Source organism: Pagrus pagrus (assembly GCF_965226575.1).
Source record: "Pagrus pagrus genome assembly, chromosome: 1".
NCBI classification, from domain to species: domain Eukaryota; kingdom Metazoa; phylum Chordata; class Actinopteri; order Spariformes; family Sparidae; genus Pagrus; species Pagrus pagrus.
Genome location: NC_140185.1, coordinates 2,601,664 through 2,620,587, shown reverse-complemented (window position 1 = coordinate 2,620,587; position 18,924 = coordinate 2,601,664). Strand labels below are relative to the sequence as shown.

General features: G+C 41.3%; 1 protein-coding gene across 1 annotated transcript; it reads right to left on the bottom strand.

Annotated features, from left to right (window-relative positions):
* Nucleotides 1-10,696: 10,696 nt before the first annotated feature.
* ccnd1 (cyclin D1) lies at nucleotides 10,697-17,345 on the bottom strand. Its single transcript, XM_084352004.1, has 5 exons — nucleotides 16,786-17,345; nucleotides 15,194-15,409; nucleotides 14,545-14,704; nucleotides 13,778-13,926; nucleotides 10,697-13,674 (listed from the first exon to the last, which is right to left on the bottom strand). The coding sequence occupies exons 1-5, from the start codon at nucleotides 16,981-16,983 to the stop codon at nucleotides 13,519-13,521; spliced, it is 879 nt and encodes a 292-aa protein (XP_084208130.1). The 5' UTR covers nucleotides 16,984-17,345; the 3' UTR covers nucleotides 10,697-13,518.
* Nucleotides 17,346-18,924: the final 1,579 nt, after the last annotated feature.

Here is an 18,924-nt window from a genome sequence, read left to right as displayed (position 1 = left end):
ATATTATCTTCACGTCACACACCGATCCTGATCAAGCCACACGATTTGATGTACTTTTGCATGTGGCAATGGTGCAGTACTGGTAGCAAGACAAAAGTCCATACGGCAGATGAAATTGTAAGAAGAATAACTGTGAGTAATAGTAATGTTCCTTTGCTTTTGCACAATCAGCACACTAATAAGCATGAGACATAGTAATAGTATTCCAGCCAGCACATTAAATGTAAAGTAAGTCTTGCACGGAAAAAGTAAAATACATAGTATAAACCTCTGTCACCTTAAATGTAATATAGATATTTATTTTTTATCAAATAATGCAGCAAAAAAAAAGAAACTGACGTCGGGCCTCTGCTCCGTCAACAATCATATGTTTAACAAAAGTCCTCATTACGACCAGAGGAAAAATGATCACTGTCGCCAAGTCACTGTATAGGTAGCTACGCTTTAGAAAATACCATCTACCCTTGGATCATGCATGTGTAGTTGTCAGATTATTGTTAATAGTCCCCACAATATCAAGGTGTTTTACATGTTACAGCTACATGATTATTTTTCATGTCAATGTATTGGTGCATGACTCCTTGGATCAACTGGCTGGTTAGGAAGTGTGGAAGCATGAGGTCCCAGGCTGGTCAAAAATCAGACACAAGTTGTGATTAATTTGAATAACTCTAGAGTTCAGCATTTTATGAAAAGGAACAAAGAGAACACTGACACTGTTGGCCATGATGACAGCTATGATGTACTGTAGTAGCCAACAGTGCACTTCTCTAATTTGACTAAACTACTAAACTGCATACAGGCTGACTGCTTTTAGATTTGGTATTTCTACTACGGGAGCCATTGGTCACCGGGTCACTAACCTCTACTGTGAACAGTCTATGCTCGGTCCACACACACATGCAGACAAACAAACAGCAACAACAGCAGTCTGCCAGCCAGCCTGCTCTCTATTCTATGTTCAAACTGTGTGTGTGTGTGTGTGTGTGTGTGTGTGTGTGTGTGTGTGTGTGTGTGTGTGTGCGCATGTGCATGTGCATGTGCATGTGCATGCGTGCGTGTGTGTGTGTGTGGGGGGGGGGGGGGGGGTACAGGAGTAGCAGCTGGTTTATGTGGTGTCAGACAGCGGGTGAACACTGTCCTCTAGTCGGCAGCTTCTGAAGGCAAACAGAAAAGAGAAAGAGGGCAGCATGGGGGAGGATGGAGTGGAGGGGGTGTGGGCCAAATGAGAGAGGCTGCATTCAAATGAGTGTTTTAGTAAGACTTGTACCCTCTTAAAATAAAAAAAAATCAAAGGCAGGCAGAGTAAGCAATTATCAAATGAAGAATCCAAAAAAAAGAGAAGGAATGAATGGATTGTAGCTGCAGTAAAGTGGAGGAGGCGAAAGAGTAAGGAGTTAGAGGAATAATAATCAGAGGAGGAAGGAAAGGATGAGAAGGAGGGAGAGGAGGAGGGACTGAAGTCTTTGAGAGAATGTAAAGGAATGTGGGGAGCAGGTGGTGAGTGGTGACGTGAAAAGCAGCGGTGACAAATGCCAGTCGGCCGGCAGCAGAAAAGCCTTCTGAATGAACTGGTGGCATCGAATTTCCACACAAGCACATCAACAGCTCCACAAGGAGGAGGGGCCTTCATGAAGAACAGCATACACAAATGGTGTCCTGAATACACATAGTTTAGATAGGATTTAGTGCAACTTGCATTCAGTTGAATAATATGTCTAATATACATCCAGATCATATTTCTATAGTTTGGAACATTATTAATGAACAGCATGGACACAGTGTTGCCAACTTGGCAACATTCTTGCTAGATTTAGCAACTTTTTAGACGCTCTTCGAGACTTTATTTCTCACAGGTGACAATCGACAAATTATTCTTCTTATTCTTACCATTAGGAAAAAGGCAAGAAACATATTCAAATATGTCATATTGTAATTAACTCCAGGGCATGTTGCTCCTCTGCCAACAGGGTCTCTCACTTGGCTGCTCACACAGGTGACTTTTTATGGTTACGTTAAGATGCTCTCTCTCTCTCTCTCTCTCTCTCTCTCTCTCTCTCTCTCTCTCTCTCTCTCTCTCTCTCTCTCTCTCCAAAATTATGTAAATTCTGTGGCTATAAAAACTATATATCATTAGTTTGAGCTTCTCTCGCACTCTTCCTCTACAGATCTCTGGATTAGGGTGTTCCTATAGCTTGTAAATATTTAAATAGTTTGTCACATCTTTTACATTTTTAAATAGTATTTAACACTGCCATGATATACATCAAGTGTATGTAAACTTTTGACTACAAGGACTGAAAACAGCCTAAGCAGCCCCTCAAACTTTTCTTAAAATTGCTTTATTCAATCACACCTTTCTGAAGCTCAGCTTGATTTTAACCTGATGGTTGGAAAATGAGGCACGTTGAAACATTTCTTTGGGTGTCAACTTGACATTTCTTTTGGTTTCAATTTTACCTTGTGACAACACTGTTGGAAAACATGTTTGGCTTAAAAAACCTGTTTTGGTTTCCTGTAACTCCGCCGCCATCCCCTCCACCTCCCCAGTCAGGTAATAAACATGTAATGTAAACGTGATATGACACGTTTTGTAGAAATGTCAATATGCTGCGTAGCCTATACACAAATGTGATGCATGAGTGTTGGGCAAAAATAATAGTTGCCAACACTTTTTCCTGTTAACTGGGCTGTACACCGTTGTAATGTGGAATAAAAACTTCTCCAGCCACCACTAGGTGTAACATCACCAGCACTGGCTTTCTTAAGTCCTCAAGTGTATGCTGTATTAAGTGATCATGTGTGTATATCAGTTATATGAGTGTAAGGCATTTTAAACTGTCAGAAATAAATCTTTCAGTTCACATTAAATACAAACAGATGTGCTAGTTATTGTATGGCAGCACTGGTTACAGCGTGTACAGCCTATGCTGTCTCTGGGGCCATTGAGGTCTCATCTCCATCTTGTTTTCCTCTGTGTTTTCTACTGAGAACAGTGATGCCTCCTCCTCAGTATCAAGTGCATTGTCATCCTGAACATCATGGCTTTCCAGTAGGTTAAAGTTTCAAATTTTCTGTTTGCAGCAGCAGTGGAAAAGGAAGCACAGGTTTTGGATTGAGAGCAGTGGACTTTGAGACAAGGCCTGCCCACAGCACCTTTTGACCTTCCCACCAGACCGGCCGGACTGTCCCAGGAAAAGGAAGGAGAGTCAGGATTAGAGCTGTACTAATCCAGGTTGGAGTCAAGGCTGCTCTTGGCTAATTTCTGGTCACAGGAAAAGGAAATGCATGGAATTCAGGCTGGCCAAGGAACAGAAAATTAGTGACTGCCTTGCCCGTATCTTTACAGAGTCCTGTCACCACCACAACATCCTTGATCAAGCTGTTGCACTCAACAGGTGGACTGTGTTCTGAGCCGACAGACCACTGGATTACTGCAGGACGAGGAGAGGTGGATTCTGTGTTGACATTATTGATGCTTGCTGGTCACACACAGACAAAGTTTGTGGACAGTGTTTACCTGATGTTGAACTGTTAATGTGTGGATGAAAACTATCATCATCAATATCTTGTTGCTGCTGTTTACAATTCTCCCAATGCAAATTTAAAAAATGGTCTACAGAACTATTTCCTGGAGGTCTATATGTTTACGTGTATAAATAACTATATCCACCTCATTCCTAGCCCCCATGATACCTAGCACAAATTATGGGTCCCCTCACTTAACCACCACTGCTGTTTTTCATGGTAGCAGGACACTTATCCTCTTTCAGTGATTGGTACGGTGTATCATTCATTCATGAAGCGACATGATTAAATACTACTAACACAATTATTATTGCTTAGCCCACATAGCTAATGCTTTTAGAGCCTTATGATGACACTTTGTTAGTTACGCTAGTTCCACCGAGCTGCAAAAGTATCACCCATAATCATTTCCCTAGTTCCCTAGTAAGTCACGGACCAAGCTGGAAGGCAAGAGAGACAGGTGTTTTTTTGAAAAAATCTTTTATTTTAATTTAAATTTTATTGACAAAAAGCACAAGTTAAAACTTGTGCACGCCTGTGGATCAACGGTTGCATAGGAGAACACCAAGGGCTGACAAAATCAGGACAAAAATGTGATAACCTGATGAAGGTCTTTGCACCAAATGTTGTTATTAAAATGAATTCTTGATGGCAAGTTAGGTGAATAATGTACAGGAGTTTTTGTCCTAAATTACAAAAAGCATAAAGCAGAAACAAAAGTACTCTGAAGAATAAGTCTGGGCCAATGAAAGAGGACTAGGACATAATCATTTAAACAATAACTACACTAACCACAAAACATGTCAGTATAGTGCTAAATGAAGCTCTAGAGAAAGTTCAAACAGGAAGACTACTCTTTCGCATGCAGTTTATTTCTCATACCATCCTTTCATTTACTCCTCCCACACATGCACACTCATAATTGCCTGTCATTATCTGGGGCTGTCAATTGATATCAGCTGCTCATATCAACCTGTTACATCAATCCAATAGCACAGCGACACACCCTCACTGTGAGCCTATCATCTTGCTGCTCTCTTTTCAAATACAATTGTCTCCTGCCTTTAGTTCATTTATGCTGCTGTTTTGCATGCGTCCTCCACCTCCCCATCACCGTCATCACAGTCTTTGCAGATTCACCAGCTTCATCAGCTTAATCACTTCATCAGTCTATCTCTCTCAGAAGAGTCATCAACCACCACCACCACCACCACCAGTGTCTGGACCCCATGGGGGGGGGGGTTCTTCTTGCTGCTTCTGCTCAGGGCAGTTGCCTTTCAATCATGAAATCTCAATGTAGAATCAAAGTACCAAAGATTTTCTGACAAGACTCATTATCACACATTGTCTGCTGTAATATATCACGTCATCTCCTATAATAAACATTTTATTTACTTCACTGATTGTGCTAATATTAATATATCTATAAGTAATAATGGCTAGAGTCAAACTTCCCCATCTCCCCCACTTCCCATCTCCATGGTGAAGGAGGAACATGATACAGTCCAATTGACAAACAGCACTATTTAAGCAGGCCTGAAGCAGCTGGAACTCCTTTTGATGGCCAGGAATTGGTCTCTCAAAGAAAACTGAAATAACTTTAGCATTAACCAACTACAAACTTTCATTTTATTAGCAACCCTGTGTTGTTTACCTTGGTTCCTGTGGTTGTGGGTTTTCCACATGGGCAGGTTCCTTAGTTAGATCATGGCAATATGGTGGTCTGGTGATAGTGGAGTAGCTAAACAGTCCCATAATCTGTAAATCGGCAACTGTTTTGTCTTTCAAGCCTCTGATGGCAGTGGTGTCAGCAGGATCCATTATATTTCTTTGAGCTGATACTTTTCTCTTCTGATTTGCTTGGTTTTAATTTGATTCAATACTGCCTTAGAACCTGCAATACTTTTCTTACATCACTGACATGGTTTTTAAATGTTTTGGTGTACAAGAGGTTGTCATCTAAATGTGGGTCACATATGTTGTCTCGGAGTGCTTGCCACTCCTGCACCTAAAGCCATGCTGACAGTATTCCTCCCCTTGCTGCTGGTATACAAAACATCTTATTTAGAAGAAGAATTTGTCAGATATTCAGTGGTCAGCACTTATTACTCAACACCAAGCCATGTGTCTGTCGAGGGCACTGGCAGGAGAATAAAACCCACGCAAACATGGAGCCAACATGCAAACTGCCCCTGCCCCTGCCCCAGCTGGGAGTCCAACGCAGAACTTTCTTGCTGTGAGGAGACAGTACTAATGACGAAGCCATCATGCTGCTGCATGCCAGTTGGGGATGTGGCGTTGGTTATCTCTGTGGTGCAAACCTCTGCTGAACTGTACTGGTTATGTCTTTAACTGTGGATCTCCAGCAGCTCAGTGCTCCTGCACTGGTCCAGCTAGCTGACAGAAAGCTGTGGCACTATTTCAGGCCGTGAAGTGTGGCTGAACACAGGCTGGGTTCACAGCGGCACAGGTGGCCCACAGAGCCGTCATCGGGACTGTCGGACTGGCCATCGGTTTCACTCCTGGAAATCCCTCCCAACTTGGTTGGTGTGTGCGTTGGGCACTGTCTCTACTTTTAGTGTGTCAAACAGATAAAGTGACAGACAAACCAACAGAGAAAAGAAGAGCAGGCAACAGTCGAAATGTAATCATCACGTAGTGGCTCCTGGTAGCGCAGGTGATATAGGGCTATTGTTAATCTCCCAGAGACGCTGATAAGGAGAGGTTAGAAAAGAGCACCGAATATAGCGTGAATACTGGCCCCCTTCACGCACTAGATGTGCATTTTTCGAAGTCTGAGGGTGCACCCACACTAGGCAATCCATACCTTGCCCAAGCACATTTGACCCCCAAACTCCAGATTGTTTGACTAGTGTGAGCACTCCATACCAAGCTCAAGCATGGTACTATTCCTTGGCCCTGGCACGGTTGGAAGAGGTGTGCTTTGGCAAGGTACGATTGCTCATCCACGAGCAGAAGCAAGGGTGCAGACAATGTAGTATGTAAATAGTATAATCATGCGTATTACTCTGCCTTGCATAATCAAGAAATCCAGGAATGTGAGAGGGCCGACTGACCAAAACGACACAAAATAAGCCACAATAAAGTCAGTGAAGTTACAGTCATGTTCTCTGTGTTGCTCTCCATTGTGCTGCGTCCACGCTTCGACATATGTATATATGTACAAGAGGTAACCGTGCTCAGGCCCAGTTGCAGCCGGAGCAATGTGAGCGCAGGCCAGCGGAGGACTGTGGAGGAGGGACAGTTGTGCTTTGGCACAGTACGGAGCAACTGGGCAGTGTGAGTGCGCCCTGAGTTTCTTCAGGAGTTCCCTGACTAAGAGGAGGTGTTTTGTGGGGAGTGAAATTTTGAGTTGTTGTTGTATATTTGATTGCTACCTGCTATTGATTTATTGTTTTGTATGGTTTAACAGAGATCATTTATTCTCTATGTTATAATATTTTAGAATTCCTGTATTTTTTTTATATATCGCAGAAAAGAAAAATATCGCACTGGCAGTTTTTTTCCCAATATTACACAGCCCTAACCTAAACGTATTCCTCCAGGGCTGAGAAATTAAGACAATGCAGAAGTACCAAAAACTGCACCTTACCTTATTAGGTATAATATTAGCTTATATTTTTAATGCAAATATCTGACAAATAACATATCGATCTGTGCAGTTAATTGGACTAAAAGACTGGAATGTAGGGACATGCTGCTGTTTTGGGTGTAACAAGCGACTCTTAGCGTTTACTGGCAAACAGCTGCTGGAGCCAGCAAGTTTTTGAAGAGACAGCCTGTGGCAGAGGAGCATCTAGAGGAAAACACTGTAAATCGAGGAGAGTGGTTTTAATCCCCCGCTGTAGAGCCTTCCTGTCCTGGGCCGTGATGAACCATGCCAGTCTGTGATGTTTCCAGTCAGGATGCTTTCTATTGCTCCTCTGTAATAAGGGGAAAGACAATACATTGCAGGAGAAAGAAACCATATCTGGTGAGTGCTACTTTGGTCAGATTGAACACAGACAGACACACCCTCTGTGCCAGTTGTTGTAATGTGAGGTGAAATTCGATTATCTTAATGTCTGAAAAGTGATAGCTTATTAGCTTCCAGCTAGGTAGCTTCAAGCTAGGTGGGCTTGATAACTAACTAGGCACGCTCCACCTCTTTGCTCATTTTTGAATAGCCAGGGTGGAGTCATTTACTATCAAGATAGTAACAGCCAGTACGGCCGACATTGGGCTTCATTTTAGCCCTTCTGAAATTTACAGGTGATGTCACAGTGGCAATGGTTTGGGTTCTGCGTACTCCTGCTGGAGCCCACCGGTGACTACAACTACTTTTACTGCTGCTGGTGCTGGAAGGACATTTGGAACATAAAACCTGTGGAAACACATACAAATACTGTTCTCTGTTGCAACTGACAGTAAACAATTGTGACATAAAACATTATAGAGGGTGAAACTGCATGTGTGTGCTGAATATGAGGGCTGTTAAATGTAATTCTTCTGTACTCCTGTGGTGTGTGTGTGTGTGTGTGTGTGTGTGTGCATGCTGAGGGTCTTTGTCTGAGCTGGCAGGCCTGTGGGAAAGGATTAGACTTTCACGCCTTTTCCTCTACACTGAAGCCCCATCAAAGACATTCCTTGCATAACAAATCAATGAGTGCTGTGTCACACACACACAAACACACACACTCTCTCTCTCTCTCACACACACACACACACCCCTGTTAATCATCAGCCAAACAATAACTTTCAGGATTCAGACAGAACTTTCTTTTTCTCACCTAAAATGAGGGCAGGAGGACATTAGTAGAACTTACAGACCTTTATGTGTCTTTAATTATTTCATAGTTCATGGTGTTTTATATTATATCATTTGATATTATATTATATTATATTATATCATATTATATTATATTATATTATATTATATTATATTATATTATATTATCAACGGTTAAAATTAAAATTAAATTAAAAAAAATAAAATAAAACAAGCACCTCCTATCTCTGCCACCTTTTGAGTCTTTGGTACTATTGGTTCTTCATTGTGTTTATGAAGGGTGTAAGGGCAACAGTGGGACTGACTTAACTTTGTCATGTGATGGGAATTCAACTTTCTCTGCCCCAATGCAGATTCCAGTCAACTTCAAGTACATGTAGATGCTTTCCAAAGGATAGCGGCGAATGGAAGTCCCATCAAAAGAAGATGCATCAAAATGACAGACAGACCATCACTCACTAATACATAATACATGTAACACCATTCCAGTGGAAGGATTACAGGTGGGGTATATGGATTAAGACTACACTGCTGTGATAAACAATGATCATAATGGATACTGCTGTTCTCTGTGTCCACTCACACAGCAGCTAAGTGTACGAAGACAAACACAGAGGTTAAGAGTAATTGCATAGCCTACTTATGCACTGTACCTCTCTCTATAGGTTTTTTTGCCAAGGCAGCTTGAGAGACGACAGATCTTGTTAAATATAGCTTCAGAGCTTAAAAACTCACTTTTTGGGTTATTTTGACAGTAGATTTTCCCAAGAAGGATTATTTTAATATCCTTGAAACTTTAGCATGTGAAAGTATTGATATTCATAAAGATGTTATCTCACTCCTTCATTGTTTATATATATATTAATGAGCTATTTTTTCACACTTTTCACTGGCTGTAATATCAACTTCACTGGTTTTATTTCATCGGTAGATATCTGTATTGTGTTGACTTCAAGGGTTTCTATCTGTCTGAGACCTATTGAGACTGTTTTTCATTGCAGGTTACAGCTTGTAATGATCGGGTTTGTTGCATACAGTGGTGCTTTAAAGTTTGGGAACTCTGTAGAATTTTCTATTCGGCATAAATGAGACCTAAAACATCATCAGAGTTTCACACAAGTCCTAAAAGTAGATAAAGAGAACCCAATTAAACAGATGAGACAAAAATATTATACTTGGCCATTTAGGTATTGAGGAAAATGATCCAATATTACATATCTGTGAGTGGCAAAAAGTTGCCCAAAAGCAGCAATTCCCCAAATTGAAAAAGCTGGGCAGAATCTTTGCTTGGTAAATAAATTAAACTAGCCATAAATTATCAAAATTGTTTGAGTGTTTAATCCTATCACGGTTTCTGATCCAGTTTTGTCATAGGTGTCCTGGCGGTTTAAATGTTTACCATGTATTTAGTGTAACTGCATCATGGGTGAATTAAAGATCTGATTGACTTTTATATTGCTAACTGAATGTAGTTACACAGCATTCCATTAGTTTCTGCTTTTATTTATGGCTCAGGAGGTAGAGCAGTCACCCACCAATCATGATGACTGGGCCGGGGATTGGTGGTTCGATCCCCGGCCCTTTCAGTCTACGTGTTGCAGTGTCCTTGGGCAAGAGACTGATCCCCAAATTGCTTCTGGTGGTTCTGTCATTTATGTGTATGAATGGTTATTGCTCCTGATGAGCAGTTGGCGCCTTGCATGGTAGCCTCTACCACCAGTCTGTGAATGGGTGAATGCTGACTTGTGTTGTAAAGCATTTTGACTGGCTACTAAGACTAGAAAAACACTATATAAATACTGTCCATTTACACGAGTCTCATGTTTTACCTCTAAGCCTTACATTTGAATACCTGTATTCATCTGTGATATGAAAACATGATATCCACACAGTCAGAGAAAGCTCGTCGTTCAGATGAAAAATCCCAGTACACCATACCAAGTTGACTCATGGTCAGATGACTGAAATCATCGACTTTTAGGGGGCAGTCCCATGTTGAAGTAATTGTAATAACCCAGATTCTAACTTATTGATAGGGTTCATGTTAACATCCTCGTCGTCAATACAATAGGAAACTAAGACTTTTGAGAGAGCTCCAGTTTATTGGCTTGCAGCTTAATAATATGGAAGTAACTGAAATCCAAACAAAATCAGATGCCTCATATCAATCTGTGAGACAAAATTTGATGTACACACTGTAATGGTATAATCAGTGCAGTTTTTTAAACCCTCAAACGACTAGCTCTGTAATCATACAACCTTCTGTCTACTACCTTTCATCTCATGAGATGAACCAAGCATCATGCTTTCAACATCAATAACACGAAGTGTAAGTTCACACGACTCATCTCATGGACAAGAACAGACAGTTTTCCAGGCTCTGTCTAATTCATGTTTTTATTGTGTAGTCGGCACAAATATGAATACACTGCTTGTCCCAGTTGCAGATAACTGGCATGAAGTAGAAACAACTCTGTGGAATGATTTGTAAAAACAAAACAAAAACAGTCTATGGCTTACCGAGCACAACACTGAAATCTATTTACAAACTCAATCAACTCACTGACAGTTTGAAAATTGGAGCAAAAAGCTTTTTTCTTTTATAAATATAAAACGGGAAAGGAAAGAAGGCCACTATGGACCAAAGGGGGGATAAAGTCTCTTTCACTGAGACAGTTTTACACTCAACAGAGTTATATATATCCCATTTTCTGTTATGGCACCAGTATCAAAGCATGCCCTAGACTTGCTGGGTTCCATCCCAGATGCTTCATCACAAGCAGATTTAACAGAGCTAGTAGGCACTGAACCAGCAAGTACAATAGAATACAAACTAAACAAATAAAAAGACTAAAAATTAGAGATAGATCTTGACTGTCACATGAGGTATTATGGATCAAAGCATATCTGTACATCGTCTCATTTGTCCTTGTTTTTTGGAGTAGTTTGGAAAATCATATGTAATTACAAAACAAAAAACTGCTAACATAAAATCTACATAAAAAACACAAATGAGGATGTCAATAACACAATTTTCTATGAGAAAATTCAAACCTAGAATGGCAGTATATTGACATTTATATATATAAAACAATTCAACCAAAAATGTAGCAGCAAACAACAGAAAAGCATTGTTTTTAATCCATTACATTTTTTGTCATCTTCTTTTTAAACACGCAGCTGGGATTTATTTTCTATAGCAGCGGAAAACAAGGAGTGTTTCTCTCCTACTCTCTATCCTTAATGTACAATCAGAAACCTAAATGACAGGGTCCCTACACAGTTGGAAACTTCAAGAGCTCAGTTCTTTCTTCCAAAATTAGATTTAATAAAGTCCTACTGTCCATCTTCATATATGAAGTATATATCAACCTGATCCAGACAACTTTCATGTCCTGTGTAGGAACCCTGACTTAAACTCTACAGCATTAAGACTCATCTCCCTGCTGAGCCTTCACCCTTTTTGCCACTTTTACCGCCTTTCAAACCCTCTGTGCTCTTGCCAGCTTTGCTCTCCACTTTTTTTGGCAAGTCCCCAAGAAATGCAACCCACGTCCTTTAGCTTTGTGCAAAATTATGTCTTATGTCAACAGTCTCCATGCCCCCCTCCCCCTGCCTTTTTTTCTTTTAGCTTCACCCCCTTCCATTAATCCATGAGCAGTATTTGATGTATGGTTTTAGTTTTATTTTAAAAATATTTCTGGCTGGCAGGACTGCTCTGGAGCCACAGATAGTTAAATATCAGTAGGCGGAGCCACTGTTAATTCTTTAAAATGCAAGCTAAAAAAATAAATAATATGTTTTGCTCTATGAAAATGAAGTATTATTTTAACTATAAAGAAAACACTTCTTTTTACTTTTACCTTAAGCTTTTGGCTCTGCACACTGAGATATAACTAAAGCAATGGCATGTATTCAAACACAAGAGCAGCTCTGCTTATACGATACATTTGTTGAACTAAAAATAATATCTATGACTTGGAGGGCAGCGACAGCAAGCCACCGGCATTCTGAGACTCATGACAGTGTCAAGCAGCATTCAGTCTTATTTTTGAGTAAATTCTTTTGTCATACTAAGATGAATCAGATCCAGGTGCCACTGTCTGCAGGCACTGCTCTGACTCTCCATCACCAAAAGCCTCCTGCGAAAACCTCCATTCCATTTTCATGTTGCGTTACAAACCTTATCACTGTGATTATTTTAGAGGACCAGCAGTGCTGACCAAAAGTGCTTTTTTTTTTTTTTTTAGAAAACAAAGTTTAGGTGTTTAGGAATGATTTAGGTGTAGTTACATGGAGAAAGAAAAAACAGACTGTGGATTGCTCTGCTGAGTTGTGCATCGATTTGATCTTATCAAATAACAGCAAACTGAAATGGGTAAAGTGAATGTTGTGAATGTACAAAGAATCACATTTGTCCAGACCTTTACATCAGCAGTCCACAGTCTTTTGCTCCAACATGGGTTAAATAAACGGAGCTTCTCCCAATACACTTGGTTTGAAAAAACAAAAAAGCTTGAAAGAAAAGAGGTATGATACTAATTGATGAAGAGGTCTAAAATAATATAAAATAAAGTGACTAAACATAATCAAACAGGGATTAATGAATGTCTGCACTGCAACGAGACAAACACAGGAGCTTGGACACACAGTCTAAACATTCTACATGTCACAGAGGAGAAATTGGGAAAAAAAGCCTCTTCTTCTGATACAAGTCTGATTTCAGGTGAAGACCTGAAAACAGCAACAAGGACGTACTGTGCATGACACTTTGGGATGTTTTAGTAGGCAAGATGAGTCTGTGGTAATTTTAAGATTCCTAGTTTAATATTTGAGGGAATAACAAGAAATATCTACTAAAATGTCTGCTTTGTGGCTTCAACTCCAGCTCATGCAGGCCATCAGTATTTAGTGTCTTTTCTCTCTTGTACATTTCTGTAGTGTGCCTTTCTTTTCCCTGGATGGAAGAGGACACTGGCAAGAAATGTGACTTGGGGTTTGTTGTGGGGCTGGCGGGGTGCGCTTGGTCCCATCGTGGCAGTTGTTTGGAACAGCAGACATGTGAGTGGCATGTCAGCCATGATAGCAGCCCACCAGAAAGAAAGGGGAGGGGGCACCTCCTCCCCAGCCCATCCTTCACCACCCTCTGTCGACAACTTTCCTTGAAGCATCAGCTCATCGTGCGACATAGCTCAGTCAATTCAGATGTTGATGTCTCTGACATCTGTTGGGGTACAGGATAGGTCCACGTCCTCATCCACAAGTTTGGTCTCTGTTGTGCTACTGTGTTGCTGAGCCTGCCGCAGGCTGGACTCCAGCAGAGACTCTATTTGCTCCTGACATGCCCGCAAGCAGTCCTGCAACCACACAGTCAACACTGAGTAAACACCATCATTCTGCTAACATCAAAAGCTTTTTCCACATACAAATATCTGTTTGGAAGAAAGAGTGTTTGCATACCGGATCACTGCGAATGACCTGTGAAAGGAAGTTGGTGAGGTTCTGTGATGACAAAGAGGCATCTTGGCTCTTCAGATAGAGACCTTGAACAGCTGCCACCACGCTGCCCGCTGCCACCATGGATGGAGGACTGGCGATGAAGTTGACATCTGTGGAAATGGCACAAGCATGTGTTACAACATGGAATATCTACAGCGCAGTTTGACAATGACTACATAACATTATATTTACTTGTCTTTAAATGAACAGAACCATTCATCATTATACCCAACGAGCTCCTACTCTGTATTCCTTCTGTTAGGCCTTGCGTTACATTTAACAAATACAAACCAACTACCAACCAGACAGTATTTCTGCCGTCTTCCCACAGAAAAATAACAACACATATCCTCACAGAGTGCCACACTTTGGCTCCTCTTAGAAAAACCTATTATCTAACCAATAATGACAATCAGAATGACAAAGATGACCAGAAACTAGGCTGAAGTGGGGCAAAAACCAGTAAACCCAAACTGGGGCTGCTGGAGTCCAAAATAGTCCTCAATCCTATATAGCAACAGGAGCTATTCAATATACAATTACAAAGATAATAAAATACAGTTTGCAGCAGCAGAGCATACTCAAAAACACATCAATAAGTGGAAATATGAAGGATTTTTAAATATAGAAAATGAATAATAAGTATCAGTGTATGGTTACAGGAAAAATACTGTTTATGTGTATAAGACATGGATTTGAACTATCAAGACAAAAGCCTGCTGTCCCACCTGTAGCACAGAGAGCCACAAAAGTTTGGGCATGTTTCCTGAGGATCTGCTTGGTGGACTGGTAGATCTTCAGCTTGGACAGGAAGTGCTCGATGAAGTCTTGAGGCGTGACTGAAGCCAGATCCCACTTCAGCTTGTTGAGAACCAGCAGCTCCATTTGCTGTGGATGGACCAGACCAGAGGCATTCACTCATACTGACCCACTTACTTGTAGAGAAAAATGTACTCCTGTTATATCTGCTGTGATATGTAGCAAACACTAAAGACAAGAGTGTATCTGTAGTTCTTCACGTTCAATTTCATTGCCAATAGCCTGCACTTTTGTCTTATGGCCACTAGGTGTTGCTGTGAATCAGTGTTTTCTTGGCAGTCACTGAGACCATTCATGAAAGCAGGTAGGCCTTCTAGTTGCCATGAGGAAGTCACAGGCAGCCATTCAGACGCTGCTGCACCAAAGCTACATTTCCTCCTTTGTTATTCCAAAAATCTATCTATGACATTTCAATGCAATCTATACTTTCCAACCACAGTGTCACTTACAAACCAGATGAACTACAAACACTTTGTATTCTGGTCATGTGGTCTCCAGTGCATGCTGCTCATGTACTGTATGTGTTATGCAACATCCATGTCTGCAGAACTCAATTACCAGCAGCTCTCCAGGCTGGACCGAGTTGTCTGTGTAGATACAGAGCTTCTCTGCTGTTAAGGGTACAGTCTCCTTCATCTTGGATGCTAGAAACATACATGTAGCTCCCAGCAGCTGCAGTCTTGTTTTCCTGGTTGTCTCCACTGATAAAAATCTGTCCAAATAGTTCATAGCCAGTGGAAAAACCTCCTCCTCACATTTCTGTTCCTCGCAGACCTGGAAGGTGAGAAAAGCACATAGAGGTTGCCGTCACTTACTGCAAGAAAATTCCCCCATTCATGTGAATTATTAAGTCTAAGCACACAGTGGCTCTGTGCACAGCTGTTTGCACATAATAGCAGTGTTATCCAGAATCATCAGAACAGAAATTCAAAGAAACATTTTGAGCATTTTATTCATTTGAGTTTAGCGTTTAAATGTCATGTGTAACACACTATTTAACGCGAAATCAATGTTACGTGCAAATGAAAACATTTACAGTCCGATCTATAGGATAAGTAAGTCTGAGGCTGTAATGACAACAGTCGGGAATTAGTTTGCGGCTACTTCTGACTGAGACACAGAGGTGGCGTCGATGCAAGTTTCACTCTAATTTGAACTTCGTCATCTTTTCAAAAAATATTTATAAATATTTAAAAATTATCAGGGTGTGTACAATTAACATGTAAATGATCCTTAAAGAATGCCTGATCGGATCTGGGTAAAATGTCTCGGATTGTAACACGTATGAATGAATAAAAAAAATCTTTTCTCAGACTGGGCTTTTTCAAGTGCTGTAGGCGACTCTTCGCCTCGGCTTTCCGATGCACAATTTCAGAAATTAATAAAAAATATAAATCTGTGAAGAATTCAAACCAAAAGTCCACGTTAATGTTCAAAAACATCTAATCTATCAAACCCGACTGTTAAAATGTATTTTAATACTTTCGCACTTTTAAAAAATGTCCTTCTTTCCTCAGCGACCTTAACACACAACACTGAATCTTGTGAAGCAAAACAAACTTCACCAGTTGATACCAGTCGAACAAGCTTTTGTAGTTAGTGAGTAACCATCTTATGATATAGCTGCATTTCTGGCTTATTTAACCGAGTTACTGTCATTTTTGCAGATATTATAGATTTTTAATGATATTAAAATCCTTCTCATATGCGACAACAAAGATGGCGCGCAATACTGGCACAGGCCAAGACTGCATACGTGTACATTGGTGTTATTTTAGAATATTTTCTCCATGTAGCCTAGGCTAATTACATTTCATGACCTTCTAAAATATAGGCCTATTCTAAGAAATAATCATTGACAAAGGCAGGCCTATTCACGGTGGAAACTGGGGGCAGGCTGTAGCCAATATTTCCTCTTATAGCCGAAGGACCACCCAGCACTCTGAGGACATAGGCTATTTGTCAGAGCGTTTATGTAACATGAACAGTGAAATAACAGACATTCATCTCTCACGACTCACAACTTTCACATGAAGACTCATTTTCTCGTGTTTTAGCCAATGCATAAGAGACAGCGACAGCCTAAGCAACAAGTCAGCAGCGAAACTCGGGCAAAGAGGAAAGTTCAAGTAAATTAGCTAAAAACCAACCTCTAACATCCAGGTGGCAACTATTTTCCTCATTTTGGGTACAATTTCTTTCTGAACACACTTGAAGTAGTTTGGCGACGGTAAGTAGTTTTCCTCTGCCTTCAGCATGGTGTGTAGAACTCGGTCGTTGAGCAGGTTGACGTCCTGGTAGGCTCTCCTGATGGAGTCCACCTCGCAGCACAGCAGCTGGTCCTCCATAGTAGGCTAATTGTGGTTTGATTTTTTATCACCGTCGGTACTCTCAGTTTTAGTATCACCGTGTCACAATGTTACTACAGCGGTGAAGGAACAGGCCCCAGCAGACAGACGGCTGTAGTCCGGTAATTTTAAATCACTTTCTTCTCGCTGGGTTACTGCTACAGCGTGCTGTTGCTCCTCCGGTGTGCGGCGAGCCTTCTGTCTGGAGCACAGACCGCTTCCCCCTGCTAAACAAAAACCCCTGCCTCGCGCTCACCAAACGCGCACATGTACGGGCATGCACACACATACAACGAAAACACGCGCGGACACACACGCAAAGTTTGTCGGCGAGAGCGCGCTGAGGAGGTGGGTGGGTGCGCGCGATGACGTCAGCTGTTGTTAAGAGGTGGAGGATCAAAGAGACAAGCTGTCTGCTGCGGGGCGCGCGAGGAAGGCCTTCTATAGCCTACATATAAGAGAGAGAGGGGGAGGCCCGCCCCCGCCCTGCCCCTCCTCCTATAGCCTGGTAGCGTCTGAGGAGGACATGGGAGGTCCGGGGCCGAGTCTGGGGGACGTCTGTCCCCGGGGAGGAGAGCTGACCAGGGGAGGCTGGCAGTTTAGCGTCAGCAGGGGGCGATAAGGGCCTCCACCCCTTCGTTCTTCCTCTGTCTGTGCACAAGACTCAGTGGCCCATTCCAAGTGTCCCCATTAGGCCTTAAAGTTCCAAGGTTTTTTTGGTTTGTTTATTTGTTTGTTTTGTTGAATACATTGAGTGAAAAAGAATCAGTTATGACAGGTCTTAGGCAGCGATTTAGAGCATTTATGTTTGTGAATAAAAAAACCTGGCACAAAGATTAATGAAATTAATCATAGGCTATTCAAGAGCAACAACATCTGGATTATCATTGTTTGTTTGATTTTAAATGTTTTCGGGCTTCCCCTGGTAACCAAGGGTAACCTTGTGTTTAATGTTACAGTGCTAAGAACTGTGGGTAATTCCCTCAGGTAAGAGGTAGACTTACAGAAAGTGATCATAAAGGACTCAAAATGGCTGTGAGAAAGCCCTCTTGATGGTTTGACAGTGGGACAGTCCTAAACCCTCGCAGACAGGAACATGCCTCAAAGTCTGTGAGTCTGGGAGTGTGGACACTGGGATTGGGCCAATGAAAGCAGCAGCTCCCTCAACTGTGCTGAGCATGAGGTGAGCACATGGGACAATAGTGCAGTCTGAAACATACAGTGCAGCTTTATTTATTTCCATTTATTCCTAATCCAAATAACCCTGTGGATAGGAGCCATGCCAACATTTTATTCTGGTGACTGGGCTGAGAATATCTGTAATGTAATACATGACTGATACAGTTAGATAGTGAAGAATACAAAACTCAACATATTGCTCCCTCACACTGAATCAACTGGAATTCAAACAAGGAGTTTATTGATTCATAAATAAATGATTATTTCATCAATCATTAGTGGAATTGAGGAGATATCTATGCTATTGACTACTGCAAAAAGAAATTTGCAGTTTATTTTCTGTACCTGCGTCAACTTAGTTTGTTCAGGAAAACTGTTTTTTTCATACTACTCAAAAGCTCAGCGCAATGCTGGAGTAATGTTAGAGTGCAAATAGTAAAGTTTAGAGACTACTAACACACACACCCAGACACACACACAAACAGGAGGAGACTCTCTGAGTTGGACCAATGGGAGGAATTGCTGTTACTAGGCAGATGTCTGTGTAACTTTTCATGTGGGGAAAAGTTCAGTGCACTGGAAAAATTGACAATGCTATTGATAACCCTAATCCTTTGACCCAGTATGTCTTTCAAATAAGTGATTGGGGCATTTTCAATCTCTGCTGCTGTCTTTGCCCACAGCAAGAAAACATTCAGTCAGACACGAGTGGACAGATCAATGAACCTAACAGAGCCATATATTCTGACAATTACAACTTGG

Coding starts and splice junctions, on each gene's coding strand:
- ccnd1 (XM_084352004.1), bottom strand. CDS start 16,983: ATGGAGGACCAGCTGCTGTGCTGCGAGGTGGACTCCATCAGGAGAGCC. Junction 15,410..16,785: donor TTGCCACCTGGATGTTAGAG/GTTGGTTTTTAG, acceptor CTCACCTTCCAG/GTCTGCGAGGAACAGAAATG. Junction 14,705..15,193: donor TCCAGCCTGGAGAGCTGCTG/GTAATTGAGTTC, acceptor GTCCATCCACAG/CAAATGGAGCTGCTGGTTCT.